General features: G+C 42.6%; 2 protein-coding genes across 9 annotated transcripts in view; one reads left to right on the top strand and one right to left on the bottom strand.

The window, feature by feature from the left end:
• The window catches only part of ACACA (acetyl-CoA carboxylase alpha), a 289079-nt gene that overhangs the window by 253158 nt on the left and 10372 nt on the right, over window positions 1-25549 (bottom strand). The window lies entirely within an intron of this gene.
• Window positions 1087-18412, top strand: C5H17orf78 (chromosome 5 C17orf78 homolog). Of its 4 annotated transcripts, XM_044248471.1 has the most exons (7): window positions 1087-1249; window positions 2692-2778; window positions 3490-3735; window positions 11763-11915; window positions 12884-13008; window positions 13624-13740; window positions 16774-16943. In XM_044248471.1, the coding sequence occupies exons 1-7, from the start codon at window positions 1192-1194 to the stop codon at window positions 16849-16851; spliced, it is 864 nt and encodes a 287-aa protein (XP_044104406.1). In that variant the 5' UTR covers window positions 1087-1191; the 3' UTR covers window positions 16852-16943. The 4 variants fall into 4 exon arrangements, with proteins under 4 accessions (XP_044104406.1, XP_044104409.1, XP_044104408.1 ...); XM_044248474.1 differs by lacking the exon at window positions 3490-3735; XM_044248473.1 differs by lacking the exon at window positions 12884-13008 and having other exon boundaries at window positions 16774-16854.

The raw sequence follows: 25549 nt of genomic DNA, 5'->3' as shown, positions 1-25549 counted from the left end.
CTTCCCAAATCACAGACAGTATCACTTACCTAGTGCAATAGCCATGGCAATGTGGTCTACTCGTGGGTGTGAAAATTTGCAAAACTAGGTAGATACATCTAAGCTAAAGTTTATATGTACAGCTGTGAATAAATTCTAGAGATTATGGTCAGAATTCTCCAGTTAGAGAGGAGAAAACAGAGATTCAGAGATGTCAAGGAATTTTCTCGAGGTGATATTAATAACAGGGCTTATGCTGGAACTCAAGTCTATCAGTTCCTAGTCCGGTACTCTCTCCAGTGTAGTCCACTAACTCATTCGGTCCTAGTTTCCTGCTCCATTATTTTTTTTTTTTTAAGTTTTGTTCCCTCTCTCACTGTTTCTGTCAAGTAAATAAATAAAAAAATTAAAAATAAATTTAAAAAATAAAAATTTTATTTATTTATTTGTCAGAGAGAGAGCACAACTAGGGGGAGTGGCAGGCAGAGGAGGAAGCACGCTCGCGGAGCAAGGAGCCCAATGCAGGACTCAATCCCAGGACCCTAGGATCATAAGCTGAAGGCAGATGCTTAATAAGCTGAGCCACCCAAGCGCGCTCTATTCTTGAGTCACTTCCCTTAATAGAAATCTCTACATCTCTCTTTTTTTTTAAAGATTTTATTTATTTATTTGACAGAGAGAAATCACAAGTAGACGGAGAGGCAGGCAGAGAGAGAGATAGGGAAGCAGGCTCCCTGCTGAGCAGAGAGCCCGATGCGCGACTCGATCCCAGGACCCTGAGATCAGGACCTGAGCCGAAGGCAGCGGCTTAACCCACTGAGCCACCCAGGCGCCCCAATCTCTACATCTCTTTATGTCAGTGAATAAATCTATGTGCTCGTGTCAGCAAGCATGCATGTGAATGTCTACGTGTCCATGTACAAGTGTTTGTAAAGCATATCACTGGGTGTTTATGTCCTTCTAGGGAAACCTTTAGGTAATTACAGTTCCTTAAGTCGGCACCAGCTATGAAGTCGGAGGAAGACTTTTTGAGTCAATCATTAACAAGCTCATTTGGTCTTCTCCCCAATCAGCTCTATTCCTAGGTCTTCAGGAAATGGGGCAAAAATAATTAGGGTGGAACCAGACTCTCCCAGGGTCAAAATTCGTTCCAGGGCAGTGCAAGCCCCTAGCAAGAAGACGAAGGGGCTGTGAGCATGTGCTCCAGCTGAGATGGATACCATCTTGGTCTTCAGCCTAATCATTACATCCTATGATGCCAGCAAGAAAGGTAAGTACTTCAATAGTCTAATATCTTAGAAATCCAAAGAGAGACCTAGGATTTGGGGGATTATTCTACCAGATTGAGAGACAGCCAGTACTCAGCAGGTGATGATTTAAAGTCATCCCATGTATTTCCTTGCTTCTAGGTAGGACTATAACTTATTTCAACTCAGAGATAGCTGGTCCGTGATGAGAATTCTACCCCCGCCTCCACACTTTTTTTTTTTTTTTCTTTTTACGATTTATTTGAGAGAGTGAGAAAGAGCATGGGCCGGGGGAAGAGCAGAGGGAGAGGGAGAAGCAGACTCCCCTGGAAGCGGGGCTCTGTCCCAGGACGCTGGGATCATGACCTGAGCCTAACAGACTGGCCTCCCAGGTGCACCCCATGGTGAGAGTCTTCAGAGAATGTGACGCATTCTTCTGTCTTATTCATGTAAGGAACACTGAAAGTGCTCTCACTGTTAGATGGCTTTCTTTACCAGAGGGTGCTGTCACAGTTTCAGTATTATCAACACCTACGACTCCCAAATTCATAACCCTCATAAGATGCTGTCTTCCTTTTTTAAGGTAGTACATCCAAACAGATGGGGTTGCTCTTGGGTAAGGAGGGGTCAGGAGGGTAGGTAGGCTGGAATGGCACCATTTGCTGCTCTCTGATAACTGTTTATTTAAAACATGCCTTTTCAAGGCGTCCGAACAGTTCATCTCTAAAATTAGCTAATCAGAGTTACGGCCAAACAGCTCAAGGGGCAGCAATAACAAATTTAACGGATGAAGAAAACTAACAACATCCTGTGAGTTATGTGCCAAAAAGCATAAATAAGCTAAGTCCTTGGTTCCATAGAAACCTTAAGAGACCTTGTTCAGAGTTACACTGAACAAATTTTCAAAAGTTCTAATATAAGAAGGCAGATAGAACAAGAAGGAAAAGAGATAACAAGCAGCATTTGAAGGATTGGGTTGATTAGTCTTTTTATTAACTTATAATTCTGTTTAACTTGCATTCACCTTTTTTCCCCCCTAAGTGTAATGGATTGGTACTCAGTTTTCCTTGTACAAGGTTAACTCCTACTTGTATATATTTAAAAAAAATTTTTTTTTAAAATAGTGTTTGAGCTCCCCCATTGCCAGCTTGATGAGAAAGGACTGCATTCTCCTGCACCCCCCTCTCCAGTACCTGGAATTTTAAAGATTTTATTTATTTATTTGACAGAGAGAGATTACAAGTAGCCAGAGAGGCAGGCAGAGAGAGAGAGAGATGAGGAAGCAGGCTCCCTGCAGAGCAGAGAGCCCGATGCGGGACTCAATCCCAGGACCCTGAGATCATGACCTGAGCCGAAGGCAGCGGCTTGACCCACTGAGCCACCCAGGCGCCCCATCCAGTACCTGGAATTTTAAACGTACCCAATAAATTGTAAGTCCTGACCTTTTTCCTCTTTTTGTTTCCAGGGCTCAGAGATAGCAGCTGCCATGTGGAACAGCTGCCTGGGTTCTTCCCAAAGGATGTGAGAAGAACCGGGGATGTGCTCACGCAAGGTAGGGAATGGGCCCTGCCTGAAAAATCACCTTGCCATTCCAGAAAATCTTTACACCTAAAAGAGGACTGTCTTCCCCAGCTCCTATTCCAGATCTCGAAATCCGATTTTAAAGATATGTATCCCCTCCAGAGGGTTTCTGGAAACCAATTTTTAAATTAACACTTATTACCTAAGGCATGGCTGTATCAATCAAACAGCTGAGGGCCAAGAAAGAGAAGGAGGCAGCGTGTAACCCTCTCTGCATTGGAGAAGACAACCTCGAAGCTTTTCTCTGGGCTGAATTTACTGCAGACACCTATCTTCATGAGACCCATGGCAGGAAGGAGGAAAGGCAGGGCTTCTACCCTTAGGACCAAAACCAAATGTTGAGGAAGAAGTGAACTAAAGAGAAGCAAGTACAGCAGTGGAGTTTGTTTTTTGTTTTAAGATTTTATTTATCTATTTGACAGAGATCACAAGTAGGCAGAGAGGCAGGCTGAGAGAGAAGAGGGGGAAGCAGGCTCCCTGCTGGGCAGAGAGCCCAATTCGGGGCTTGATACCAGATCCTGAGATCATGACCTGAGCCGAAGGCAGAGGCTCAACCCACTGAACCACCCAGGCACCCCCAGCAGTGGAGTTTTAACAGGGGTCACGAATGGAAGATATTTAGCTGGGTACCATTCAGATTAACAACCAGCTTCATTTTTCTATCTGGCTTTTCTCCTTCCAGAGGCTCAGGCACAAGCCAAAATGTCTACCTTCATTCAAAATCAGACTGTGGCTACGCTGCAGTGCTTTGGCTCTGGGAGCAAAGTCAAAGTCAACCTTGTGTATTCAGAGAAAGGGTCAAAGGTCAAGCAGACTCTGAAGAACCTGAGAGTCATCGCTGCTCCCTGCAGAAACAGCACTGCCTCCCCAAACTGTCACTTAACCTCCACAACCAAGTTTCAGACTGGATCCCTTCTCACAGGCCAAGGTGAGACTGGAAAATGAGATGGAGATAGGCACTGACTTTTAGTTGACATCCTTGAAGCAGGGTGGGGCTTAGTAGTAGCTAAGGACTCAAGGATATGGATTAGCCTCTCCTTGGGCAGACCTGGGTCTTCTCTGAAAGTTAGTTTTGTTTTGTTTTTTTAAGATTTTATTTATTTATTTGATAGACAGAGATCACAAGTAGGCAGAGAGGCAGGCAGAGAGACAGAGGAGGAAGCAGGCTCCCTGCTAAGCAGAGAGCCCGATGCAGGTTTCGATTCCAGGACCCTGGGATCATGACCTCAGCCAAAGGCAGAAGCTTTAACCCACTGAGCCACCCAGGCACCCTGAAAGTCAGTTTTTTAATCTCTATGGGCCCTCTAACCCTGACAACGCTGGGATTTTCATGTGATTTCCATTTCTGATGGGTCTTCTTTTGATAATGGTTATTTGAATTAATTTTGAATGCAGACAGTAAAATATTTAAACAGCACAGATTTATAGTGAAAAGTCAGTCTCCCTCCTACTCCAGTCTCTCAGTCTCCTAGTTTTCTACGGAACGCTATTACCAACTTGCTGAATTTCCTTCCTACTCTGAGCACATATGAATGTACATATCTAAAAACCTAGATGGTATCATACCATACACACCATTCTATACATTTTTTTCCATTTAACAATGTATTGTACAGGTTGTTGCATATCAGTATGTATAAATTTGTCTTATTCAAAAATTGTACAGTACTCCTTTTATATGCCTGTACTATATTTTTTTATTTCCTTAAGTAATCTCTAAGCCCAACATGGGGTTCAACCTCATGACCCCAAGATCAAGAGTCCCATGCTACCACCTGAGCCAGCCAGGTGCCCCTGTACTATAATTTATTCCACAAGTTCCCTATCGATGGATATTTTGGTTTCAAATCTTCTATAAACACAAACAATATTGCAAGCAATGAACTTATTCATTCTTCTCTGTGTACCTGCAAGTTATCAACCTGATGAAATTCCAAGAAGTAGAACTTCTGCATCAAAGGTTTGCCAGCTACTGCTATATTACCCTCCATCCCAGTGATTCCATTTTACCCTTCCACCCAGGGAAGGAATGCCTGTTCCCCCTAAGTGGCTGGGCAATGGTCCTTTTTTTTTTTAAAGATTTTATTTACTTATTTGACAGAGAGAGAGATCACAAGTAGGCAGAGAGGCAGGCAGAGAGAGGGGAAGACACAGGCTCCCTGCTGAGCAGAGAGCCCGATGTAGGACTTGATCCAAGGACCCTGAGATCCTGACCTGAGCCGAAGGCAGAGGCCTAACCCACTGAGCCACCCAGGTGCCCCAGGGCAATGGTTCTTGACATCAGGTGAATTTCTCTGTTCTGCCCTCCTTTCCTCCCCCTACCCATTCTTTCTGTCAAGCAGATTTTGGCAGTTTCCCTTTATATACAGGCAATCCCCTAGATGCTACTGCTACACTGCTGAAAAAATAAAATAAAACTTGACACTTTTAGAGAAACTGGGGAGTTCCCAGGCAGAATAATGGGGGGAAAAAAAACTTTAAAAACTACAGTATGTTTAGAGATTGGGAAATAAGTGGATAGATTCTTGGGATGTGTGGTATAGTAAATTATATATCCTTGCATGGTATGAATGTTTTTGTTCCCTTTATTGTACTTTCTAAAGTTCATATGGTAACAATTTGTGTGGGGAAGAAAAACAAACTCTTATTAAAAACTGAAAAAATTCTGACAGCATGTGGGGGTTTTGGTTACTCAATATTAATATAAACTAATTAAACCAGATTATTTACCTAACACATGACACACACACACCCCTGGAGTCACCCCTTTGAAGCACCAATGGCAGGTGTCAATATTAGTGAATTTAAGTCACTCTGGAGTCTAGAGCACTCTGTGCAGGATGGATTTTTCTTGGATATAGTGCTATGCATTGTAGGAGTCCAGACAATTAAGGACACTAGTTCTTAGAAATTTGGGACAAGGGAAACTGGGTGATTAAGGAGGTGGAGGGATGCCAGAGATCAACCTGACCTAATTCAAAAATTTGCCCTGGGCACGTTTCTTCCTCCTTCCTTCATGGCATGGTGGTTGGTTCCTGAATGCAGAATGTAAGCTAATACCCAGTACTACTTGAGCTGTGCAAAGAGATTAAATGGATGTTTGTTGGCTAGTTTGTGGACCTAATCAACATTCATGACACATTTCTATGGAATAATGATTAATTCCAAACAACCAGCTTATGAATGGACTTTTGAAATATCATTCCATTTATAAGTTTGAAACTTCCCATTCTGAATTTAAATTTACACTGAATACCAGGATGTGAGAGATACCAAGTAGCGTAGAAATACAAATTAAATAAATTGTCAAATATACAAGGTCATAAATGAGATGCCCTCTGAAAATACCACACTCTCAGTCTGCACAAGAGGATGTCCCAGAAGCAATCAGAAGACAGTTTATGAAAATGTTCCCAGAGCAAAGTAGGAATTTGAAACTGGAAGGATGATAATGTACTACAACACAGTCATCAGAAGATGTGGGTCAAGGGGCACCTGGATGGCTCAGAGGGCTAAAGCCTCTGCCTTTGGCTCAGGTCATGATCCCAGGGTCCTGGGATCAAGCCCCGCATTGGGCTCTCTGCTTAGCGGGGAGCCTGCTTCCTCCTCTCTCTCTCTCTCTGCCTGCCTCTCTGCCAACTTGTGATCTCTCTCTCTCAAATAAATAAATAAAATCTTTAAAAAAAAATAAAGAAGATGTAGTTCAACATGGAATGTAGAAAAATGTCAGATGGAGACTATTTGTTACTGTTTATGGAATTAGGTCAATGAAAAGATCTTCTATTATAAATATCTCCAAATTTCTTTCTGGTGGACAGAGATGATTCATTGGGTCTTTTTCACTTATGGTATAGTTTATACCATCTAGTTCCTATTGCTCAGATTCTATGTAAATCTAGAATTTCTTTTTTTTTAAGATTTTATTTATTTGACACAGAGAGAGAGAACATAAACAGAGGTAGTGGGAGAGAGAGAAGCGAGCTTCCTGTTGAGCAGTGATCCCAACTCCGGGCTTGATCCCAGGACCCTGGGATCATGACCTGGGTTGAAGGCAGACACCTAAAAACTAAGCCACCCAGGTGTCCCTAAATCTAGAATTTCTAATTAGATTTCAAAAGAATGCATATGTGGGGCGCCTGGGTGGCTCAGTGGGTTAAGCCGCTGCCTTCGGCTCAGGTCATGATCTCGGGGTCCTGGGATCGAGTCCCACATCAGGCTCTCTGCTCAGCAGGGAGCCTGCTTCCCTCTATCTCCCTCTCTGCCTGCCTCTCCATCTGCTTGTGATCTCTCTCTGTCAAATAAATAAATAAAATCTTTAAAAAAAAAAAAAAAGAATGCATATGTTTAGAACAGGGTACCTAGAAGAAAAAAAATCCTACCTGATCCGTTTGATGGATACATTCTCCTATGTAAATTTTCTTTTTTTTAAGATTTTATTTATTTATTTGACAGACAGAGATCTCAAGTAGGTGGAGAAGCAGGCAGGGGGAGGGGAGCAGGCTCCCCCGCTGAGCAGAGAGCTCGATATGGGGCTCATTTCCAAGACCCTGGGATCATGACCAGAGCCAAAGGCAGAGGCCCCAACCCACTGACCCACCCAGGCACCCCATGTAAGTTTTTTTAAATGTCATTTTAGTATATAGATTAGGCTCCTTGGAATTTGATTAGTGCAAACTGATTTTTTTAAAAGATTTTATTTATTTATTTGACAGGCAGACAGATCACAAGTAGGTAGAGAGGCAGGCAGAGAGAGAGGATGAAGCAGGCTCCCTGCTGAGCAGAGAGCCCAATGCGGGGCTGGATCCCAGGACCTGAGATCATGACCTGAGCTGAAGGCAGAGGCTTTAACCCACTGAGCCACCCAGATGCCCCATGATGAGTGCGAACTGATTTCCCCATATGAAACTGGGGTGTAGGAGGAATAACATCAAATGAGTGTTTATTCTGATATTAGTTATCATCTCTGACAAGTTACTTAATTTCTCCAGTGCTCAGTTTCTACAGCTACAAACCAGAGATTTGACTAGATGACATTATTTCTAATATGTAAAGGGAGGTTTAGATCAGAAGCACAAACTCAACAGCAATATGTAAGGCCACTCAAATAAGAGCTTTCAACTTGCTGGTATTAGTACAGAATAATCTCCAAGGGAGATTTCCACTCAAATATACTGTACCTAATGTTCCCTATTTAAAATACATTATTTTGTAATAAAGCAAAGCATCATCTGCTAAGTTATTCATTTCATAGATTTGGAGTTTGTACATCCCCTGAAAGGGGGGCATTCTTGCTCAAATATCCTTAGCCAACAAAAAACTAATATTGTAATTCCATTGTCACTGGGAATGCAGTGGTTCTATTACAGATGTGCTCCACCTTAATGCTCAGTTACCTAGCAGATGAGACCTAAAACACCTGCCAACATAGATGGACATTAATTTCAAAGCTTAGGCAGAACTGAAAATACACTGACAGATGAAGCCTATTAAGGAGATTTTGAAACAGTGGCTCCCAGGAGGTGGGAAGACATGCCACATTGAAATACCATTATCCCTGTGGCTTGAGGGCACAGTTCTACTAGAGGATCACTAGGTTTTTTCCTTTTCTTTCAATCATAATATCATTCAGTGTGCAAAGTGTTTTCACACCTGCTTCCTCATTTTTATTTGTTTCTGATCTTCTTGTTACCCGCTGTGAAATAGGTAGGCCAAGAATTACTTCATTATAACATCTTACAAATAAGGAAGCCAAAACACAGAGAACTTATATGACTCGTCCAAAATGAGATTTATCTTCCATCTCATCTGTCTCAGAAACACATATGTTTTTACTTCAGAGAACTGACTGGCACCATACTGGAAATTACTTCATATAATTTCCTTGCTTTTCCTTTTCAACCTGTTGGCTCTCTATCTCTTCCTATCTTTGCCAACACTGTCTTCCTGATTAAACTGAAGGCAGGAACTATTTCTTCCTCTGTAATTTCACTTTCAGTGCCTGGTACTGTGGTCGTTGGCCTCTGAAGTCAAGAACTACCATTTCACATGGACTTAAGACTTGGGAAAGTAATTTAGACAAGTCAAGTAGGACTTACAGACCTTGATTTAATAAGCAATGATTAAGAGATCATTAGCAACAAAATACGAATCAGTATCTGAATTGGATTAGGTCAAATCTCGAGCTAAGTGAAGTTAGTTAGACTATGGCCAGAATCCAACTGTGTCTCAACACTTCCACAGCTGGTTTGAGCTGTGAGCATCTTTCATTTGGATTTCTGCAATAGCCTCCTAACAGGTTTCTCTGCTTTGACCCTTGCCCTGCTACAGTCTATTTCTAACACAGCAGTTCAGTGATCTTTTTTTTTTCTTTTAAGATTTTATTTATTTATTTGACAGAGAGAGAGAGAGAAAGACAGCGAGAGAGGGAACACAAGCAGGGGGAATGTGAGAGGGAGAAGCAGGCTTCCTGCTGAGCAGCGAGCCCGATGTGGGGCTCGATCCCAGGACCCTGAGATCATGACCTGAGCTGAAGGCAGATGCTCAACGACTGAGCCATCTAGGTGCCCTGGTCCTTTCAAAACAAAGCCATCCATCACTCTTTCTGCTCAAAACCTTGCAATGTATCCCCGTTTTTGTTTTTCTTTTAAGATTTTATTTATTTATTTGACAGAGACACAACGAGAGAGAAAGAGTGAGAGAGACAGAGAGAGACAGAGAGAGCACACAGGCAGGTAGAATGGGAGAAGGAGAAGCAGGCTCCCCATTGAGCAAGGAGCCCAATGTGGCACTTGATCCCAGGACTCTGGGATCACGACCTGAGCTGAAGGCACACGCTTAACTGACTGAGCCACCCAGGCATCTCTGGATCCCCATTTTAATCAGAATAAAAAACAAAGTCCTTAAACTAGCCTATGAGGCTCCTGATACAGGTCTGTTTCCTTTAGAACTTTTCTCATCTTCAACTACCCAGTGCTCACTCCATTCCAGTCTCTTTGCCCTCCTGGCTTCTCCCCTAAAACCGTAACATGTCAGACAGACTCACTCTGCCTCAGGGCCTTTACCAGAGCTGCCCCTTCTGCCTACATCACTGCTTTCTCAGGCCTGTGCTTAGCTAATCCCCTATCTTCTTCAAGCCTTGCCTCACTTCTCATTTTCTCAAGGAGACCAGCTTGCATTGCTGGTTGCCCAGCCACCGCCCACCTACACCCCCAGACTGCTCCCTAACCTTGCTCTGGTTTTAGTTTTTTGTTTTGTTTTGTTTTTGTTTTTGAGTAGCACTTACCCCCTTCTAAAGTAAAATAAAGTTGGGGCACCTGGGTGACTCAGTTGGTTAAGCGTCTGCCTTCAGCTCAGGTCACGATCCCTGGGTCCTGGGATCAAGCCCCGTGTCAGGCTATCCCTGCTCAGCAGGAAGTCTGCTTCTCCCCCTCCCTCTGCCTGCCACTCCCCCTACTTGTTCTCTCTCTCTCAAATAAACAAATAAAATCTTAAAAAGAAAACAAAGTTTACTGTATTTACAGTTGTCTGCTTCCCCTTGTCCCTGCTCAACCCTGCTTCCGCCTTCCTTGGTCCCTTGCTAGAATGTATCAAACAGATATATCCAAAGTACTGAAGCAGTCCCTGGTACAGAATGGATATTCATTTACAAATATTTACTTTCTTGGGACACCTGGGTGGCTCAGTCAGTTAAGTGTCTGCCTCCGGCTCAGGTCATGATCCCGCAGTCCTGGGATCAAGTCCCACATCGGGCTCCTTGGTCAGCAGGGAGCCTGGGTCTCCCTCTTCTTGCCACTCCCCTTACTTGTGTGTGCATGCGCACTCTCTCTCTCTCTGACAAATAAATAAATAAAATATTTAAAAATATATATATTTACTTTCTTAAATAAAATATTCAAAGGGGGTCACCTGGGTGGCTCAGCATGTTAGGTGTCTGCCTTTGGCTCGAGTCATGATCCCAGCATCCAGGGATGGAGTCCTACATCAGGTTCCCTGGTGAGCATCTCCCTGCCCTCCCTTTGTGCCTCCCCCTGCTCGTGCTCACTTGCTCTCAAATAAGTGAATAAACAAAGTCTTTTTAAAAAATTTACTTTCTGGGTTGCCTGGATGGCTGAGTCAGTTAAGCATCTGACTCTTGATCTCAGCTCAAGTCTTGATCTCAGGGTCATGAGTTGAAGCCCCATGTTGGGGACCATGCTAGGCAGAGCCTACTTAAAAATTTGCTTTCTGAAAGAATGAAATTGACAAGGCGCCTGGGTGGCTCAGTCCTTCAGTGTCTGCCTTGGGCTCAGGTCAGTCCTGGGATTGAGCCCCACATTGGGCTCCCTGTTCAGTGGGAAGCCTGCTTCTCTCTCCCCTACTATCCCTGCTTGTGTTCTCTCTCTATCAATCTCTACCACTGTCTCTTTCTCTGTCAAATACATAAATAAAATCTTTAAAAAAAAAAAAGAATGAAATTGAGGAGCGCATGAGGCTGGGTGGTCCCTCCTTCCTCCACCTCTCTTGCTTTCCCCAAACATCTCTCAAAGAAGTTGACTTAAGACTTCAGTTAGATAGACCTGCAGCAAGCATTAAGGCAAATTATGGTATTTCACATTATTCCTTGGACTTTGGAGCCAACTTTTTTAAAGAAGGAAACTTTCAACAGTGTTACACCCTCCGTCATTATTATTACGGTCTTAAAAATGATAAACAAACATGATATGGTCTACTCCTTCACTTTTAACCTACATTAGTCAAGGCCTCCTTGGGGATTTAATCCATGTCTCTTATTATTATCTCTATCCTCACTTACTTTTGGCATATTTTGTGCCTACTCCCTAAATCTATGGACAGATCAACAGGGCCACATTAGAAGTTTAATATCAGCTCGGTAGAAATAGGGTTTCTTCAGGTAAAACAAAGGCAGGATGACGTTTTCTCAGTTGTTTTTTTCATTGTTTCTTTCTTGTTTTATAGCTTTTTTACCAGGGATCTCCCAGTGTAAGGTCTATGTGGTGATGAGAGCTGCATTGGAGACTTTTTCTACCACCGTCACCTCCATATCTCCTGGGAATAAAGAAGGAGAGAAAACTACAAGTACTGATGATTTTTCTAGCCCTTTGAAAGAAGGTACAGAACAAATAGGGGTGAGACAAGAATAGAAAGGAAAAGAAACACTTTTAGCCTCAACATGAGTTTGGGTTTTCTAGGATTTTCTGGGAGGCTGAGAAATTACATGGATTTTACATTAGAAAATCACTCCATTTCTTCTCTAAACAAGGTCTCAGCAGTGTATGTAATTTGACACTATTAATAATCTTTTACCTCCTTTACACAAATGAGCTTGTGGCCACTTTTGGGGACAGAATGAATCATATTTGTGTGGCGGGGATTCCAGCCATTGTGTGTATAGACGGACAACATTTAAACACTAAGCATCATCACAATGAGGACAATAACCAAGTGCATGCTTTCATCTGCACTGTTTTTAGGAAATGGCTCTCCCTAAATTGGTCAGGACTCGAATTCTGTTTAGCTTACATCCCAGTTCTCATGGGAGAGATGTAAATATAAGATTAGTAATAACAAGATGTATGTAAGGCATTTATCCCTAAGTTTGCCTTTTGACCCAAAAGAAATGCCAAATCACCTTTGTTCCTCCTACTCCACACTACAGTCAAGCGAAGCACGGGAAAGGTAGTTTTCTGATCCCACAGAGTATGTCTGTCTGAGCACAAGGGGAGAGACCGAGAGGGTGCTGCTGGTGAGGGAAGACAAGTTCAGAACTTCTTGCGCACCCACCCCCCTCCTCCCCTGAAAGCAATGCAAGAGTCACTCCTACTTGGTCATGGCCAATCCCAAATCCCAGGGAGGGTGACTCATTGGCTGAAAGAGGCTGAAAGGAGGTTAGAGCAGAGCCCATGAGGCCAACCCCACTCCTGACTCTGAGTCTGAATTGAAAATTCAGCCCATTGTCTCTGCATCAGGCTGGACCCCTGTTAGTCTGGGGATCTAGAGGAACTTCAAGTCAGAGTATCAATCTCTTCCCTCTCTCAGGTTCTCTCTTCTCCTTCTTCTCCTCCTCTCTCTCCTTTTAGACACAGATGAGAACCTAAAGAAGAGGCAGAAATGGAGCATTGTGGTCAAATTTCTGATTGCTATCACCCTGTTGTTGAGCGGAGTTGCCATTATAGTGTTTGTCATTTTTGAAGTCCCGTGCCCTGTAAGTTTGTGGATGTATTGGGTCCCTGGACTTGATCTATAAAGACTTCCTTCTGGGGCTGCCTGGGTGGCTCAGGTGGTTAAGCACCTAACTCTTGATCCCAGCTCGGGTCTTGATCTCAGGGTCGAGAGTTCATGTCCTGCATTGGGCTCCATGCTGGGTATGAGGCTTAGTTTAAAAAAAAAAAATGTTTATAAAAACTTTCTTCTTCTGTTCCAAAGGCAGGTTCACATAATGAAAAAAGCACAGACTTTGGGGTTTGGATAGAACTGCCACTCACATTCACTAGCTGAGTGGCTTTGAGAAAGTTGCTTGACTTTTCCAACAAGATTTGGTTCATCTGTTAAATGGGACTAATGATATTTTCCTCTTATGGTGCTTTTGAAGGTTAATTAAGATCCTGAGTGAAAGGCACCTGGCACATTGGCGTTGCTTGCTGAATGTGAGTTCCTGACCCCTGCTGTACTTGGACATTCTCTACAGAGTGATCCAATGAGACAGAGTGTTTTCTTTAGAAATGACACTTTTCTTTAAATGGTCTAACAGGAGTTTTGGAAGGTAACCAAATGCATACCAGCTACCTAAAATTAACACCAGTCAACTTTTTTCCTTCAGAGTCAATGCCGGGGAACCAGAGAACTATGCCAAGGCCAGCGGTTATGGAGAAGGCAAAGGAAGGCAGGCCAGCAACCTGGGGCAGCTCAATCCCAGCTTGAGTCTCAGCCCAAGAAGGAAAGTGGTCTCTGTATGGTTTATGTCATTTGCTTGGAGAAAATGAGGTTCATATATAAGTGCTGGGAGACAGGGAGCTCTTTCAGTTATGAAGCAAATATCGGTGTTTCTTTTATGTGTCAGGAAATAGGCAGGTATTTGTATTACTGTTTTATTTTCCTCACATCAGCCCAGCCTTATATAATAGAGTATTTATTGAAAATATATTATTTCTGAGACCGAGCTATAATCATTCAAAATGTCTAGAGTGGGGCCAGGAAACTTGTTTTTTTTTTTTAAAGATTTTATTTATTTATTTGACAGAGAGAAATCACAAGTAGGCAGAGAGGCAGGCAGAGAGAGAGGGGGAAGCAGGCTCCCTGCCGAGCAGAGAGCCCGATGCGGGACTCGATCCCAGGACTCTGAGATCATGACCTGAGCCGAAGGCAGCGGCCTAACCCACTGAGCCACCCAGGCGCCCCAGGAAACTTATTTTTTAAGATTTTTTAAATAACCCCCCAAAAAAAGATTTTTTAAATAACCCTAAGTAGAGGTGGATTTACTGTGAAATTAATGACGTTTAAACTTCAGGACCCACGGGACTTGTATGAAGCTTGTATTAAATTTTGTATTCTTCAAATTCATATTCTTTTTCTTAAAATTGTCTTTTTCTTAAAATTGTCAAATTGTCAGAGTTCAGAACCCCCAGAATATGTACCCATCCCTGCCCCTGGGTAACTCTTACAACGCCCTGCAAAGTTTGAATAGTTGGCAAACTAGCTTCTTTCCTTCTGGCCCTTGGTTTCCCCAAGCATCCTAAGCTCATGTTGCCCTTTGGTGTTTAAAACAGACACAACACCACTGTTACAGCGCAGATCCCTTAATTCCAGTCTCCCTGTCAGAAGTGTGCCTTCTCTATAACATCCGCAACACTCACTAAGATGAGGCCTCTAATACTTTCAAAATTAAGGGCAGCGAGGGGGGCACCTCAGTGGCACTACTGGTTAAGTGACCAACTCCTGGTTTTGACTCAGGTCATGATCTCAGGGTTGTGAGATGGAGCCCTGCGCTGGGCTCCTCACTCAGCCAAGTCAGCCTGAGATTCTTTCCCTTTCTCCCTCTCCCTTATCTCTGCTCCTCCTCCCCACAGCTGCACTCTTTCTCTAAAATAAATGGACGAATAAATGAAATATTTTTAAAAAATAAAATTAGGGGCACCTGGGTGGCTCAGTGGGTTAAAGCCTCTGCCTTTGGCTCAGGTCATGGTCTCAGGGTCCTAGAATCGAGCCCTGCATTGGACTTTCTGTTCAGCGGGGAGCCTGCTTCTCCCTCTCTCTGCCTGCCTCTCTGCCTACTTGTGATCTCTCTTTCTCTCTCTGTCAAATAAATAAATAAAATCTTAGAAAAAATAAAATTAAATTAAAGAAGGAAGCCACTTTTGCAGAATTAGAGCACTGAGAATGGGTCTCAAAGATGATCCAGTCCAGGATGGTATATGCGCCTACTCTTTAATTCTGTGTCGACTGCACATATCAATGCACAGTACACAGGAAGCTGAGTGAGTTCTGGAGATCCAACACACAGAATAGTGGTTATGGTCAACAAGACTGTATTAAAGACCTCAAAACTGCTAAGAGACTAAATCCTAAATGTCCTTACCACCAAAAGAACTGGTAATTATTATGACATGATACAGGTGTTAGGATAATAACTATATTGCAATATATAAATGAATGCAGTTGGGCACCTGGGTGGCTCAGTTGGTTAAGTGTCTGCCTTTGGCTCAGGTCCTGATCTCGGGGATCCAGTCCCATGTCAGTCTCCCTGCTCAGCGGGAAGTCTGCTTTTCCCTCTGCCTCCCCCCACCCTTGTTCATGCTCGCTCACTCTCTCTCTCTCTCAAATAAATAAAATATTTTTTAAAAAAATGTATGGAGTCAACATGCTATACACAAACTTACACAATGTTATATGTGAATTATAACTCAGTTTTTGAATCCGAAGCACAGCACTCTTTCTATCCAGCCACAGCATCAGAATATTTCTTATCACACTGTTTCAGGTACCCAATGCCAACTTATTTGTCATCTCTGGTCTAGGTTACTATTTTCTATAATCTGGTTTCTGCTAATATTGGATAATGAGCTCATGTAAATTAGTATGATTTAATCACAGGACGTATGTTTAGTTCTTTACTCCACTCTGCCTTATCATTTCTACTGAACACTGGAAGAAATAGGCCTGAAGGGGAATAAAAAACCAGAATTAGAGGTAACTACGTAGTAGCAACACTGATTGATTTCCTCCTACCAACAAAAGAAACTACCAAGTCATAAAAGAATTGATAAAAAGAATGAGCAACTTTATAGACATTACCTCATTTGAGCCCACAAAAACTGTGGGAGGTAGCTACAGCAGGTATCCACATTTTATTGATACTTAAACTGAGGCTCAGAGAGGTTGTGTAACAAACAGCTGGTAGAAACAGAAATGAAACCCAGGTCTTTCATTCCTTACTAAAATTTTACTGAAAGCCTTCTATACACCCAGTTCCTTACCTTTAAGAGGGTCACACTCTATGTTCATAATTTAAGCCTTTAGAAAGAACACAGAAAATCAGATGGGACGTGGAATTAGATACACAAAGAGTAGAACAGGATTAGTAAAAAAACATTTGGTCCACAGAGACTCAGATCTCCATCTCTTTTCAAACATAGTGAGACTGTGTGGGTCTGATTCAAGAAATGAAACAATCCCTGTACTAAGGGGATCCACAGTACCTGCATACCCAGCGCCTTTTCCATTCAAGGCAAACGGGTCAAGCAAGGGGTGGATGGGCTCTTTGCTACTGGGTTATAGGGTCCAACCAATTGTAGGTTCTCATGCATAAATAAGTGAACCTTGCTGATACTTTCTGTGTAAATACAATTACTTTCCCTAGAATTTCTGGATAACAAAGAGGCAAAATGATATGTACTTGGAATTAAATGGGGTTGGTACATGAAGGGATACCCATTTGCATCCTCTTTATCACTCATTTCCTTTCAATCTCTAGGTTGGACAAGACGCTCCCAACTCCTCAAGTCCAAGGAAAGCTGCAAGGATCACTATCATCCACGAGACATACTTCTGAAAAGCTCTTCTCTGCTTCACACATTGAATGAAGGATACCGCACTGTCTTTTCCCTGTTATTAACCAGTATTGGCAGGTTCTTGTGAATTCACTCATTATTTTCAGCAGGGACATTACAATCAAACACTATTCCAGGCCGATTTAGGAAGAGCCTGGGCTTAGCAGTCCAGCTTACCTTCATGCCACTACTATTGTCTTAGCCACATGCCTCTGAGATTCACTTCACCCATCATGGAAAACGGGTATCTTTGCATCCCATCTAATGAGCACAGAAAGTCTTCCCTCTGAGCACTATGAATGGACCTATTGCTCTCTTTGACAAACGGTTCACATACAGCCTCCAAGTGGCAAAGCAGCCACTGGTGTGGCACCATTTAGGAGCTCCTCTGTTTCCTCACAGCTGAATTCACTCCCACTGGCTCTCGGCTGGCTGAGGGTGGGGGTTCCTGTTTTCCCAGGCTGATATTCTAGCACTTTATGATTTAGCCTCTGCCCTACATGGAGCTATCCACACACTGGTGAGGGAAACATGACGCTAAGCATTCCAGAAGTCCAGATTTCTGGACTTTTATGCAGTCCAGAAGGGACTGCATAAAATATGAGGGTTCCTATAACTCACAACTCTTCAAGTGGGCCTGACATTACACCCTAAACCACAGTGCGTAGCTGCATACATTTTGAACAAGGATTCCACACAAAATGATGATGGATGATTTTTCTTACAAAGGCACACTCTGAGTCAAGTCTGACCTGCTCAGGTGAGAGTTTGGCAAGGAAGCAGAAACAGCGGTTGTTGAAGGAAACAGGTTAGGAAAAGGGATTGGCAGGTGGGATAAGACTCGTCCTGCTCGTAGTATTAGAGTCTTGAAACCATTCCATTTCATTTTGACAAGATGTAACTGTCACTAATTCGGTTTTCTTAGTTCTCTGTAAAAACCACATATGGGTTGTATCCTTCTCCCTTTCCCATCAGGTACTGCCCCCAAAAAGTGGTTCTAAAAACTATACCAACAGGGGAAAATATCTTGCTCCAAGCCCCAATTTATTATTCAAGCTAAGCCTGGAAGAGATGGAACAGATACAAAGCATGGAAGATGATAGTTTTGAAATACAGGAGGTGGAGAGGACAGAGCACTGGGGATGCCATTTGGATAAATGAGTATATTCTTTCACCTCACACGGATTCACAACATTGCCTCCAGTTTATCCCGCCATCTGTGGTTGGGTCTAACCATGATATGAGGGGGAAAAAAAGCTTGCTCCTTCCCAAGACCACTAGGGAGGATGATTACAAACATTCTATACTTAGAAGCTCTTGGTCTAGGACTGATGCCTACATTCATCTCCACCCTTCCCAGCTTCACTGCCAAAGAATGTCCTTTAATCCAGAAACATGAGGTTCCCCAGGAGATGAAAACTGTGGCAAAGTTTACATTTCTTAAATCTTCTGCAAGACTGTAATTTGGATAACATTTGTACTGATTTTATAGAAATTCACTGATGGAATCAAAAGTGTGTATTTTAGGGGCACCTGGGTGGCTCAGTGGGTTAAAGCCTCTGCCTTCAGCTTGGGTCATGATCCCAAGGTCCTGGGATCGAGCCTTACATCAGGCTCTCTGCTTAGCAGGGAGCCTGCTTCCCCCTCTCTCTCTGCCTGCCTCTTGCCTACTTGTGATCTCTCTCTCTCTCTCTCTGTGTCAAATAAATAAATAAAATCTTTTAAAAAAATTTTTAAAAAGTGAGTATTTTGCTTTGTGGACAACTTGTTTCCTCTGATGGAGCATTTTCTGAGGATTTTCTGACTTCCTAATTAGTTAACAGTTTTGAATCCCACATTCACTTACTGGTAGGGGATCTTCGAAAACTGAGAGACTGGAGAGACAGCAGAAGGGAAGGGAGAGCTCTTACATGGAGTTTGGGATGTGAACTTTTAGCCTGCAGATCCCTTTACAGCAAGACACAATTCTCCCTGTCACCACCATAGACTCAGCTACAGATTCAACTTGATAAAACAATTTCTAAGGAGTGCCAATTAGTCCTCTGGGAAGTGACAAGCCAGCAAGATTTTTATTGCAAATTTATTCTCATTAAGTTACCACACTTTGTTTTTTGATCATTAAAGGACATTCTCATTACAACAAGTTTTAGGAAATGCTGGAAGGTGTAAAGAGTAAACGAAAAAACAAGAAAGGAGGGATACCTAATCCCACCTTCCAAAGATAACCACGGTTTAATACTTGGATGTATCTCTTTATAGACACTGTAAAGACACGTTTCACAAATCACATCATATTCTCCATACCATTTTAAACCTGTCCTTTTTTGTTTAATACATTACTGCTGTGTTTCCAGTTGGCACAAGTAAGTTATTTTTTTTTAAGATTTTTAAAAAAAAACTTTAAGTAATCTCTATGCCCAGCATGGGGCTGAAACTCACAACCCCAAGATCAAGAGTCACATGCTCTACTGACTGAGCCAGCCAGGCACCCTTAAATTTTTCTTTCTTTCGTTCTTTCTTTTTAAAGATTTTATTTATTTATTTGACAGACAGAGATCACAAGTAGGCAGAGAGCCAGGCAGAGAGAAAGAGAGGAGTTAGCAGGCTCCCCGCAGAGCAGAGAGCCCCATGCCGGGCTCGATCCCAGGACCCTGGGATCACAACCTGAGCTGAAGGCAGAGGCTTTAACCCACTGAGCCACCCAGGCGCCCCTTCTTTATTTTTTAAGAAATCTCTATACCCAACATGGGGCTTGAACTCATGACCCTGAGATCAAGAGTCACATGCTCTACTGACTGAGCCAGCCAAGTGCCCCCAGTTGGCACAAATATCAAGTTGTGCTTTTTTTCCAAGTCTTAGCGTTGAGAAACTTGGAAGTCATTCTATCTTTTTGAAAGGCTTAAGTCACCCTAAAACTTTCTGATAGGCCCAAAGATTAAGGTGGGTAATTGCTTAGGAGAGAAAAGGCACATTCACAGGAACCCTCTAATTTAAACTCTTAAAGGTATTGCTGAATCACTTTAATTATTGCGATTGTGTGTTAAAAGCATAACGTTCTTCAATATAAAGACTTAAAATACAAAACAGTTTTATATTCTGTTTTGCCATTACTTTATTTTTTAAAGAGCATGGCTTTTTTTTTAAAGATTTTATTCATTTATTTGACACAGAGAGAAAGATCACAAGTAGGCAGAGAGGCAGGCGGTGCGGGAGGGGGGCGGTGGGTAAAGCAGGCTCCCTACTGAGCAGAGATGTGGGGCTCTATCCCAGGACCCTGAGATCATGACCTGAGCTGAAGGCAGAGGCTTAACCCACTGAGCCACCCAGGCACCCCGCCATTTCTTTATTTTTAACCTGTGATTCATTTATATACGTGTGATCTCAAAAATCAAAGCAACCGAGGACAGTCTGGACCTCTGAAGGCCTGAGGAGGACATTAGCATCCCTCCTTTTCTGGGTTACTAATCAGAGAGAGGACTTAAGGATGGTTCTCTCCTAATCATCATTTACCCCTATCCTTCTTATTTTAGAGCCTCTTTGAGCAGTGTTCAGCAGATTCTGACCCAAAGCACTTTCCCTATGTTTATGCCCAGAAATAGACATTTTCCAAGGAAGAGTTGCTATATGTACTTATGACTAGAAGCCAGGAACCCTTCTTTTTTCTTTGCTTTGGACAGGTTGACAGTCTTATGGCTCCCCCTTGCCTCACACTCAGATGGGATTTTATTTCTGGAGTTCACACATCCTGCCCCGATTTGGCATTTACCTCTTCCTGTATACTGCCTTAGTCCTAAAGCCTGTAGTTGCTGTGTTAAATTGTATATGTCTATATTACTTTGAACCTGACAAAGCACCATGTGCACAGCAGACACTCAGAACATATGCTGATAATGTCACTCCACTAAATGGATAGCTGAGGGGAGCATAACTGACTTCCTAGAAGAAAATGAGGTAAGCTTTACTTTAAATCAAAGCTGCTATTGGTCACCACGTAAATGCAAACCAATGAGAGGCCTTCCTGGAACTGTTGGTAACAATTGAATTTATCTCTCTGGACTTATTTTTTTCTCTCTCTCTCATATTTCTTTATCCCTTCATCTTTCTCTTCTTGTTATTCTAACACTTTCCTTTTTCCTTTTCCTTATTCAGTGACCTGGTGTACCAGTCATCAATACCAGAAATTTCCTTTAATCTGAATTCCTAGAGAACTTGGATCTGTGTCTATATTTAGATTCCAGGTCCCCAAAGCCTTTTTTCTAACTAATTTTCCTTCATGTGGTAGAGTGTAGCAATGGGCGCACCTTGGGCTGGAATATACAAACTTTTATCAGATGCTTGTGGATTTGCGCCACCCAGTGGCCAAAGTCGCTAACTTCAGCCTCTAAAAAAGTGGGCAAAAATAAATGAAAATAGCAAATGTAAACAAATGTGAAGTCCATTATGTATTACTCGCCCAAAGGGGGTAAATACATACATAACAGCAAAATTGTGTCCTATTTTAAGTCTATTTTCTAAAATTTAAAACAGGATGCAGAAGGATATGTTCAGAAGTATAGTGTCATTGTTTCTACAGAGTGAGATGATGTCCCGAAGACTCTCCAAGGATTTATTCAGGTCATGATTGCTCCCTAATGTACTAGAAAAGAAGAATAAACAGTGCGACCTATACTACAAAGTCCTTATTGCCCTCTAGAAAAACCATTCAACAAAAGAGACAATGAATTTGAAGACTTATAAACTATATACATTATAATACCAGATAGCAGTTTCTTTTTTTTTTTTTAAGATTTTATTTATTTATTTGACAGAGAGAGATCTCAAGTAAGCAGAGAAGCAGGCAGAGAGAGAGGAGGAAGCAGGCTCCCCGCGGAGCAGAGAGCCTGATGCGGGGCTCGATCCCAGGTGGGATCATGACCTGAGCTGAAAGCAGAGGCTTTAACCCATTGAGCCACCCAGGCGCCCAGCAGTTTATTTCTTTTACGATGAATCTTCCTGGGCGGGGGATGGGGGGTAGTGCCTGGGTGGTTCAGTCAGTTAGGCATCTGACTCCTGATCGCAACTCAGGTCTTGATCTCAGGATTAAGACTTCAAGCCTTGCACTGGGCTCCATGCTGGGCATGGAGCCTACTTAAAAAAAAAAAAAAAAGTTAGGGGCACCTGGGGGGCTCAGAGAGTTAAGCCTCTGCCTTTGGCTCAGGTCGTGATCTTGTCAGATAAATAAAGAAAATCTTAAAAAAAAAAAAAAAGATGATTTAGATTTTTTTTTCCCCTAGGCATTTGTGATGACTCAATTGGTTTGATTTGGTTTGGTAAAGATTTTACTTATTTATTTATTTGACAGAGAGAGGCACAGTGAGAGAGGGAACACAAGCAGTGGGAGTGGGAGATGGAGAAGCACGCTCCCCGCCAAGCACAAAGCCCGATGCGGGGCTCGATCCCAGGATCCAGGATCCCAGGACCCCGGGATCATGACCTGAGCTGAAGGCCAATGCTTATCGACGCCATGTGTTGAAGAGAATTGCAACATGCACAGATAGCTAACCTCCTGGGCCTGTTTTCCATTAAGAAACACAGAGCACTCAAGGGTAAGCCATAAAGTACATTTGCCCAACATTTTCACTTGTCTAAGCACAGGGAAGATGAAATTTGGCAGAACAGACAGTCCATGTACCAGAGCAACATCTCTTTAGAGAACTGTGGCCTCTTTTTCTCTCTGTTGTGATGGCACTGTTTACCCCTTCACTCCCTCCTTCCTATTCAGATAGGAAATAATCTGATTCCCATACCCTCTCAATGAAATCCTTTCCCTTCCGCCTGCTCATTCTTCCTGCTGGATTAAGTTTCAACCTTTGTCCTCTAACTGTAGATAGTAGTAATAGCTAACATTTCAAGCACATCTGTTATGTAAGAACAAAAGCTTTGTCTTCTGCTAAAGTAACATTAGGAAAACAAATAGGTTAAGGAGCATGTCGCTGGCCTAAACTACCACGAGGGCCTCTATCTCCCCATAGTTGCTCTCTTGCCTTTCTTTAATCTATACGCAGTTCTCCACACTGTAGCCGGAATGGGCTTTTCAACAATGCAAATATGATCGTGTTACTCCTCTGCTAAAAAAACACTCAGTGGCTTCCCAATGCTATCAGGATCAAGCCCCAAATCCATAACAAGATTGCTAAAGCCCTGAATAGTCTAGCCTATCTCCTTCTCCAATCTCATCTCCCCTCATTGTTCCCGTACTCTAGCTTCGGCCACAGTGGGCTAGCTCCCTTCGTTCTTGACTCAGAGCGTATGTTGTTCTCTGTGGCTCCGACACCATTTCCATTCCCACACCCCACCTTCCCCTTCCTTTACTACTCTTTGTTTATTTAATTCCTACTCATATTTCAGATATTGGCTCACAGGGTCCTCCCTGACTTCCTAAACTCCACTAGGAGTAAATAGTGTAAATTTCGTCCATGGAATTCATCTGTTTGTAATTGTTCTCCTGTGGCATTTGACGGAGGCCTCTCTCATAGAGGTGAGCTACATTGAGAGTAGGCACCATGCCTGTTTTACTTAAACATTGTGTCCCTAGACCCGGAGCTATGTCTGACATGAGCAGGGATTTCCTAAGTAACTGCCCTTCATGAAAGGTGATACAGATGGGGACTGAGCTGGTTCTCTTCCTGGACTCCCTTTCCTTCAAGGTTCCCAAATCCTAGAAATTTATTTTTCATTTTTTAAAAAGATTTTATCTATTTTGAGGGAGGGGAGAGGAGAGAAAGAACATGAGCAGGGGGAGGGGCTGAGGGAAAGGGAGAAGCAGACTGCCCACTGATCAGGGAGCTGGCCACATGATCTCAAGACCTGAGCCAAAGGTAGACTAACCGACTGAACCACCCAGGTGCCCCAATCCTAGAAATTTATAATCGATTTTCTCTGTGTTCTCCTTCTACTATGAGTCACCATCCTGGCCCCCATCTCACTTAGCCATCTGAAGGAACTACAATTATCTGCATTTTATGGAGGAGAAAAGTGAGGGATAAACCACTTGCCCAAGGTCCAGAGCTAGTAAGTGACAGAGCTAGGATCCCAGTGCAGGTAGATGACCTCAAAATCTCTATACTCTTTTTTTTTTTTTTTTTGACAGAGAGAGGTCACAAGTAGGCAGAGAGGCAGGCAGAGAGAGAGAGGAGGAAGCAGGCTCCCTGTTGAGCAGAGAGCCCGACGCGGGACTCGATCCCAGGACCCTGAGATCATGACCTGAGCCGAAGACAGCGGCCCAACCCACTGAGCCACCCAGGTGCCCCCAAAATCTCTATACTCTTAACCACCACATATAAGCCCTGCCAATTTACATCTTTCCTTGATATTTCTCTTGACTGGTTGACCTCTTCCTTATCTACTTCTTTTTATTAGGAGGATCAGCCTTTTGTGATACAAGTCGCAAAAATTTTTCTATTTTGCCACTTATGTTTTGACATTGCTTAAGGTGTTATTTTGTTTGGCAGAAATTGTGAGCTTTGTGTAGTCAAATTATTAACCTCTGCTTTTATGCCTTCTGTACTATGAATCATAATTAGATTTTCCTTCCCGTGCCAAGATGCTAAACGGGTTTTCTCATATTTTCTGTTTTCAATTTTTATATTTTTATTTATTTGTTTAATTTATTTTTTAAAGATTTTATTTATTTATTTGACAGAGAGAGATCACAAGCAGATGGAGAGGCAGGCACAGAGGGAGATGGAGGGAAGCAGGCTCCCTGCTGAGCAGAGAGCCCGATGCGGGACTCGATCCCAGGACCCCGAGATCATGACCTGAGCCGAAGGCAGCGGCTTAGCCCACTGAGCCACCCAGGCGCCCTATATTTTTATTTAAATAATTAATCCATTTGGAGTTTATCCCAGTGTGAAGTACAAATTGACACTTATTTTTTTCCCACATGGTTATTCAATTGTCTACACCATTTATTGAATAGCATACCTTTATTATATACTAAGTTCCTGTATTTATTTTGGTTTTCTTCTATACATTCTATTCATTTACATGCTTGTATAATTTGTACTTTTTCTTTTCTCCAATGAGCATTTTTTTTTTAAAGATTTTATTTATTTATTTGACAGAGAGAGATCACAAGTAGGCAGAGAGGCAGGCAGAGAGAGAGAGAGGAGGAAGCAGGCTCCCTGCTGAGCAGAGAGCCCGATGCGGGACTCGATCCCAGGATCCTGAGATCATGACCTGAGCCGAAGGCAGCGGCTTAACCCACTGAGCCACCCAGGCGCCCTCCAATGAGCATTTTTTTAACCTTTATCTTTGGTTCTCTGTAGTATTTGGCATTGTTGACTAATTCATCTTCTTTGATGTACTTTCAGTGCTACATTGCTAGGTTACTGAGTAGGTGAATAAACATGTACTTATGGCACTAGTAAGCCAGGGGCAACAAAATGTTAATGATGAAGATATAATCTCAGAGGTCACCACAGGAAAAAATCATACATTTGTTTGGCTGTCCCTACACATACTTCATAGCTTATAATACTTTTAAGATTAAAAAAAATTTTTTTTTAAGATTTTACTTATTTTAGAGAGAGAGAGAGAGGAGAAGCAGAAGGGGAAGGAGAGGGACAAGCAGACTCTGTGCTTGGAGTGGAGTCCCACATGGGGGTTGATCCCATGACCTGAATCCCATAACGCATCACATGACCTGAAACCAAGAGTCAG

Source organism: Neovison vison, chromosome 5 (genome assembly GCF_020171115.1).
Source record: "Neovison vison isolate M4711 chromosome 5, ASM_NN_V1, whole genome shotgun sequence".
NCBI lineage: Eukaryota > Metazoa > Chordata > Mammalia > Carnivora > Mustelidae > Neogale > Neogale vison.
This window is presented reverse-complemented; position numbering and strand designations above follow the sequence as displayed.

Bases quoted from the DNA above. Each gene is read 5' to 3' on its own strand.
- C5H17orf78 (XM_044248471.1), top strand. From the start codon at position 1,192: ATGGATACCATCTTGGTCTTCAGCCTAATCATTACATCCTATGATGCC. The intron at 3,736-11,762 runs GTGAGACTGGAA...CTTGTTTTATAG, and splicing joins ATCCCTTCTCACAGGCCAAG to CTTTTTTACCAGGGATCTCC. The intron at 13,741-16,773 runs GAAAGTGGTCTC...TTCAATCTCTAG, and splicing joins TTGAGTCTCAGCCCAAGAAG to GTTGGACAAGACGCTCCCAA.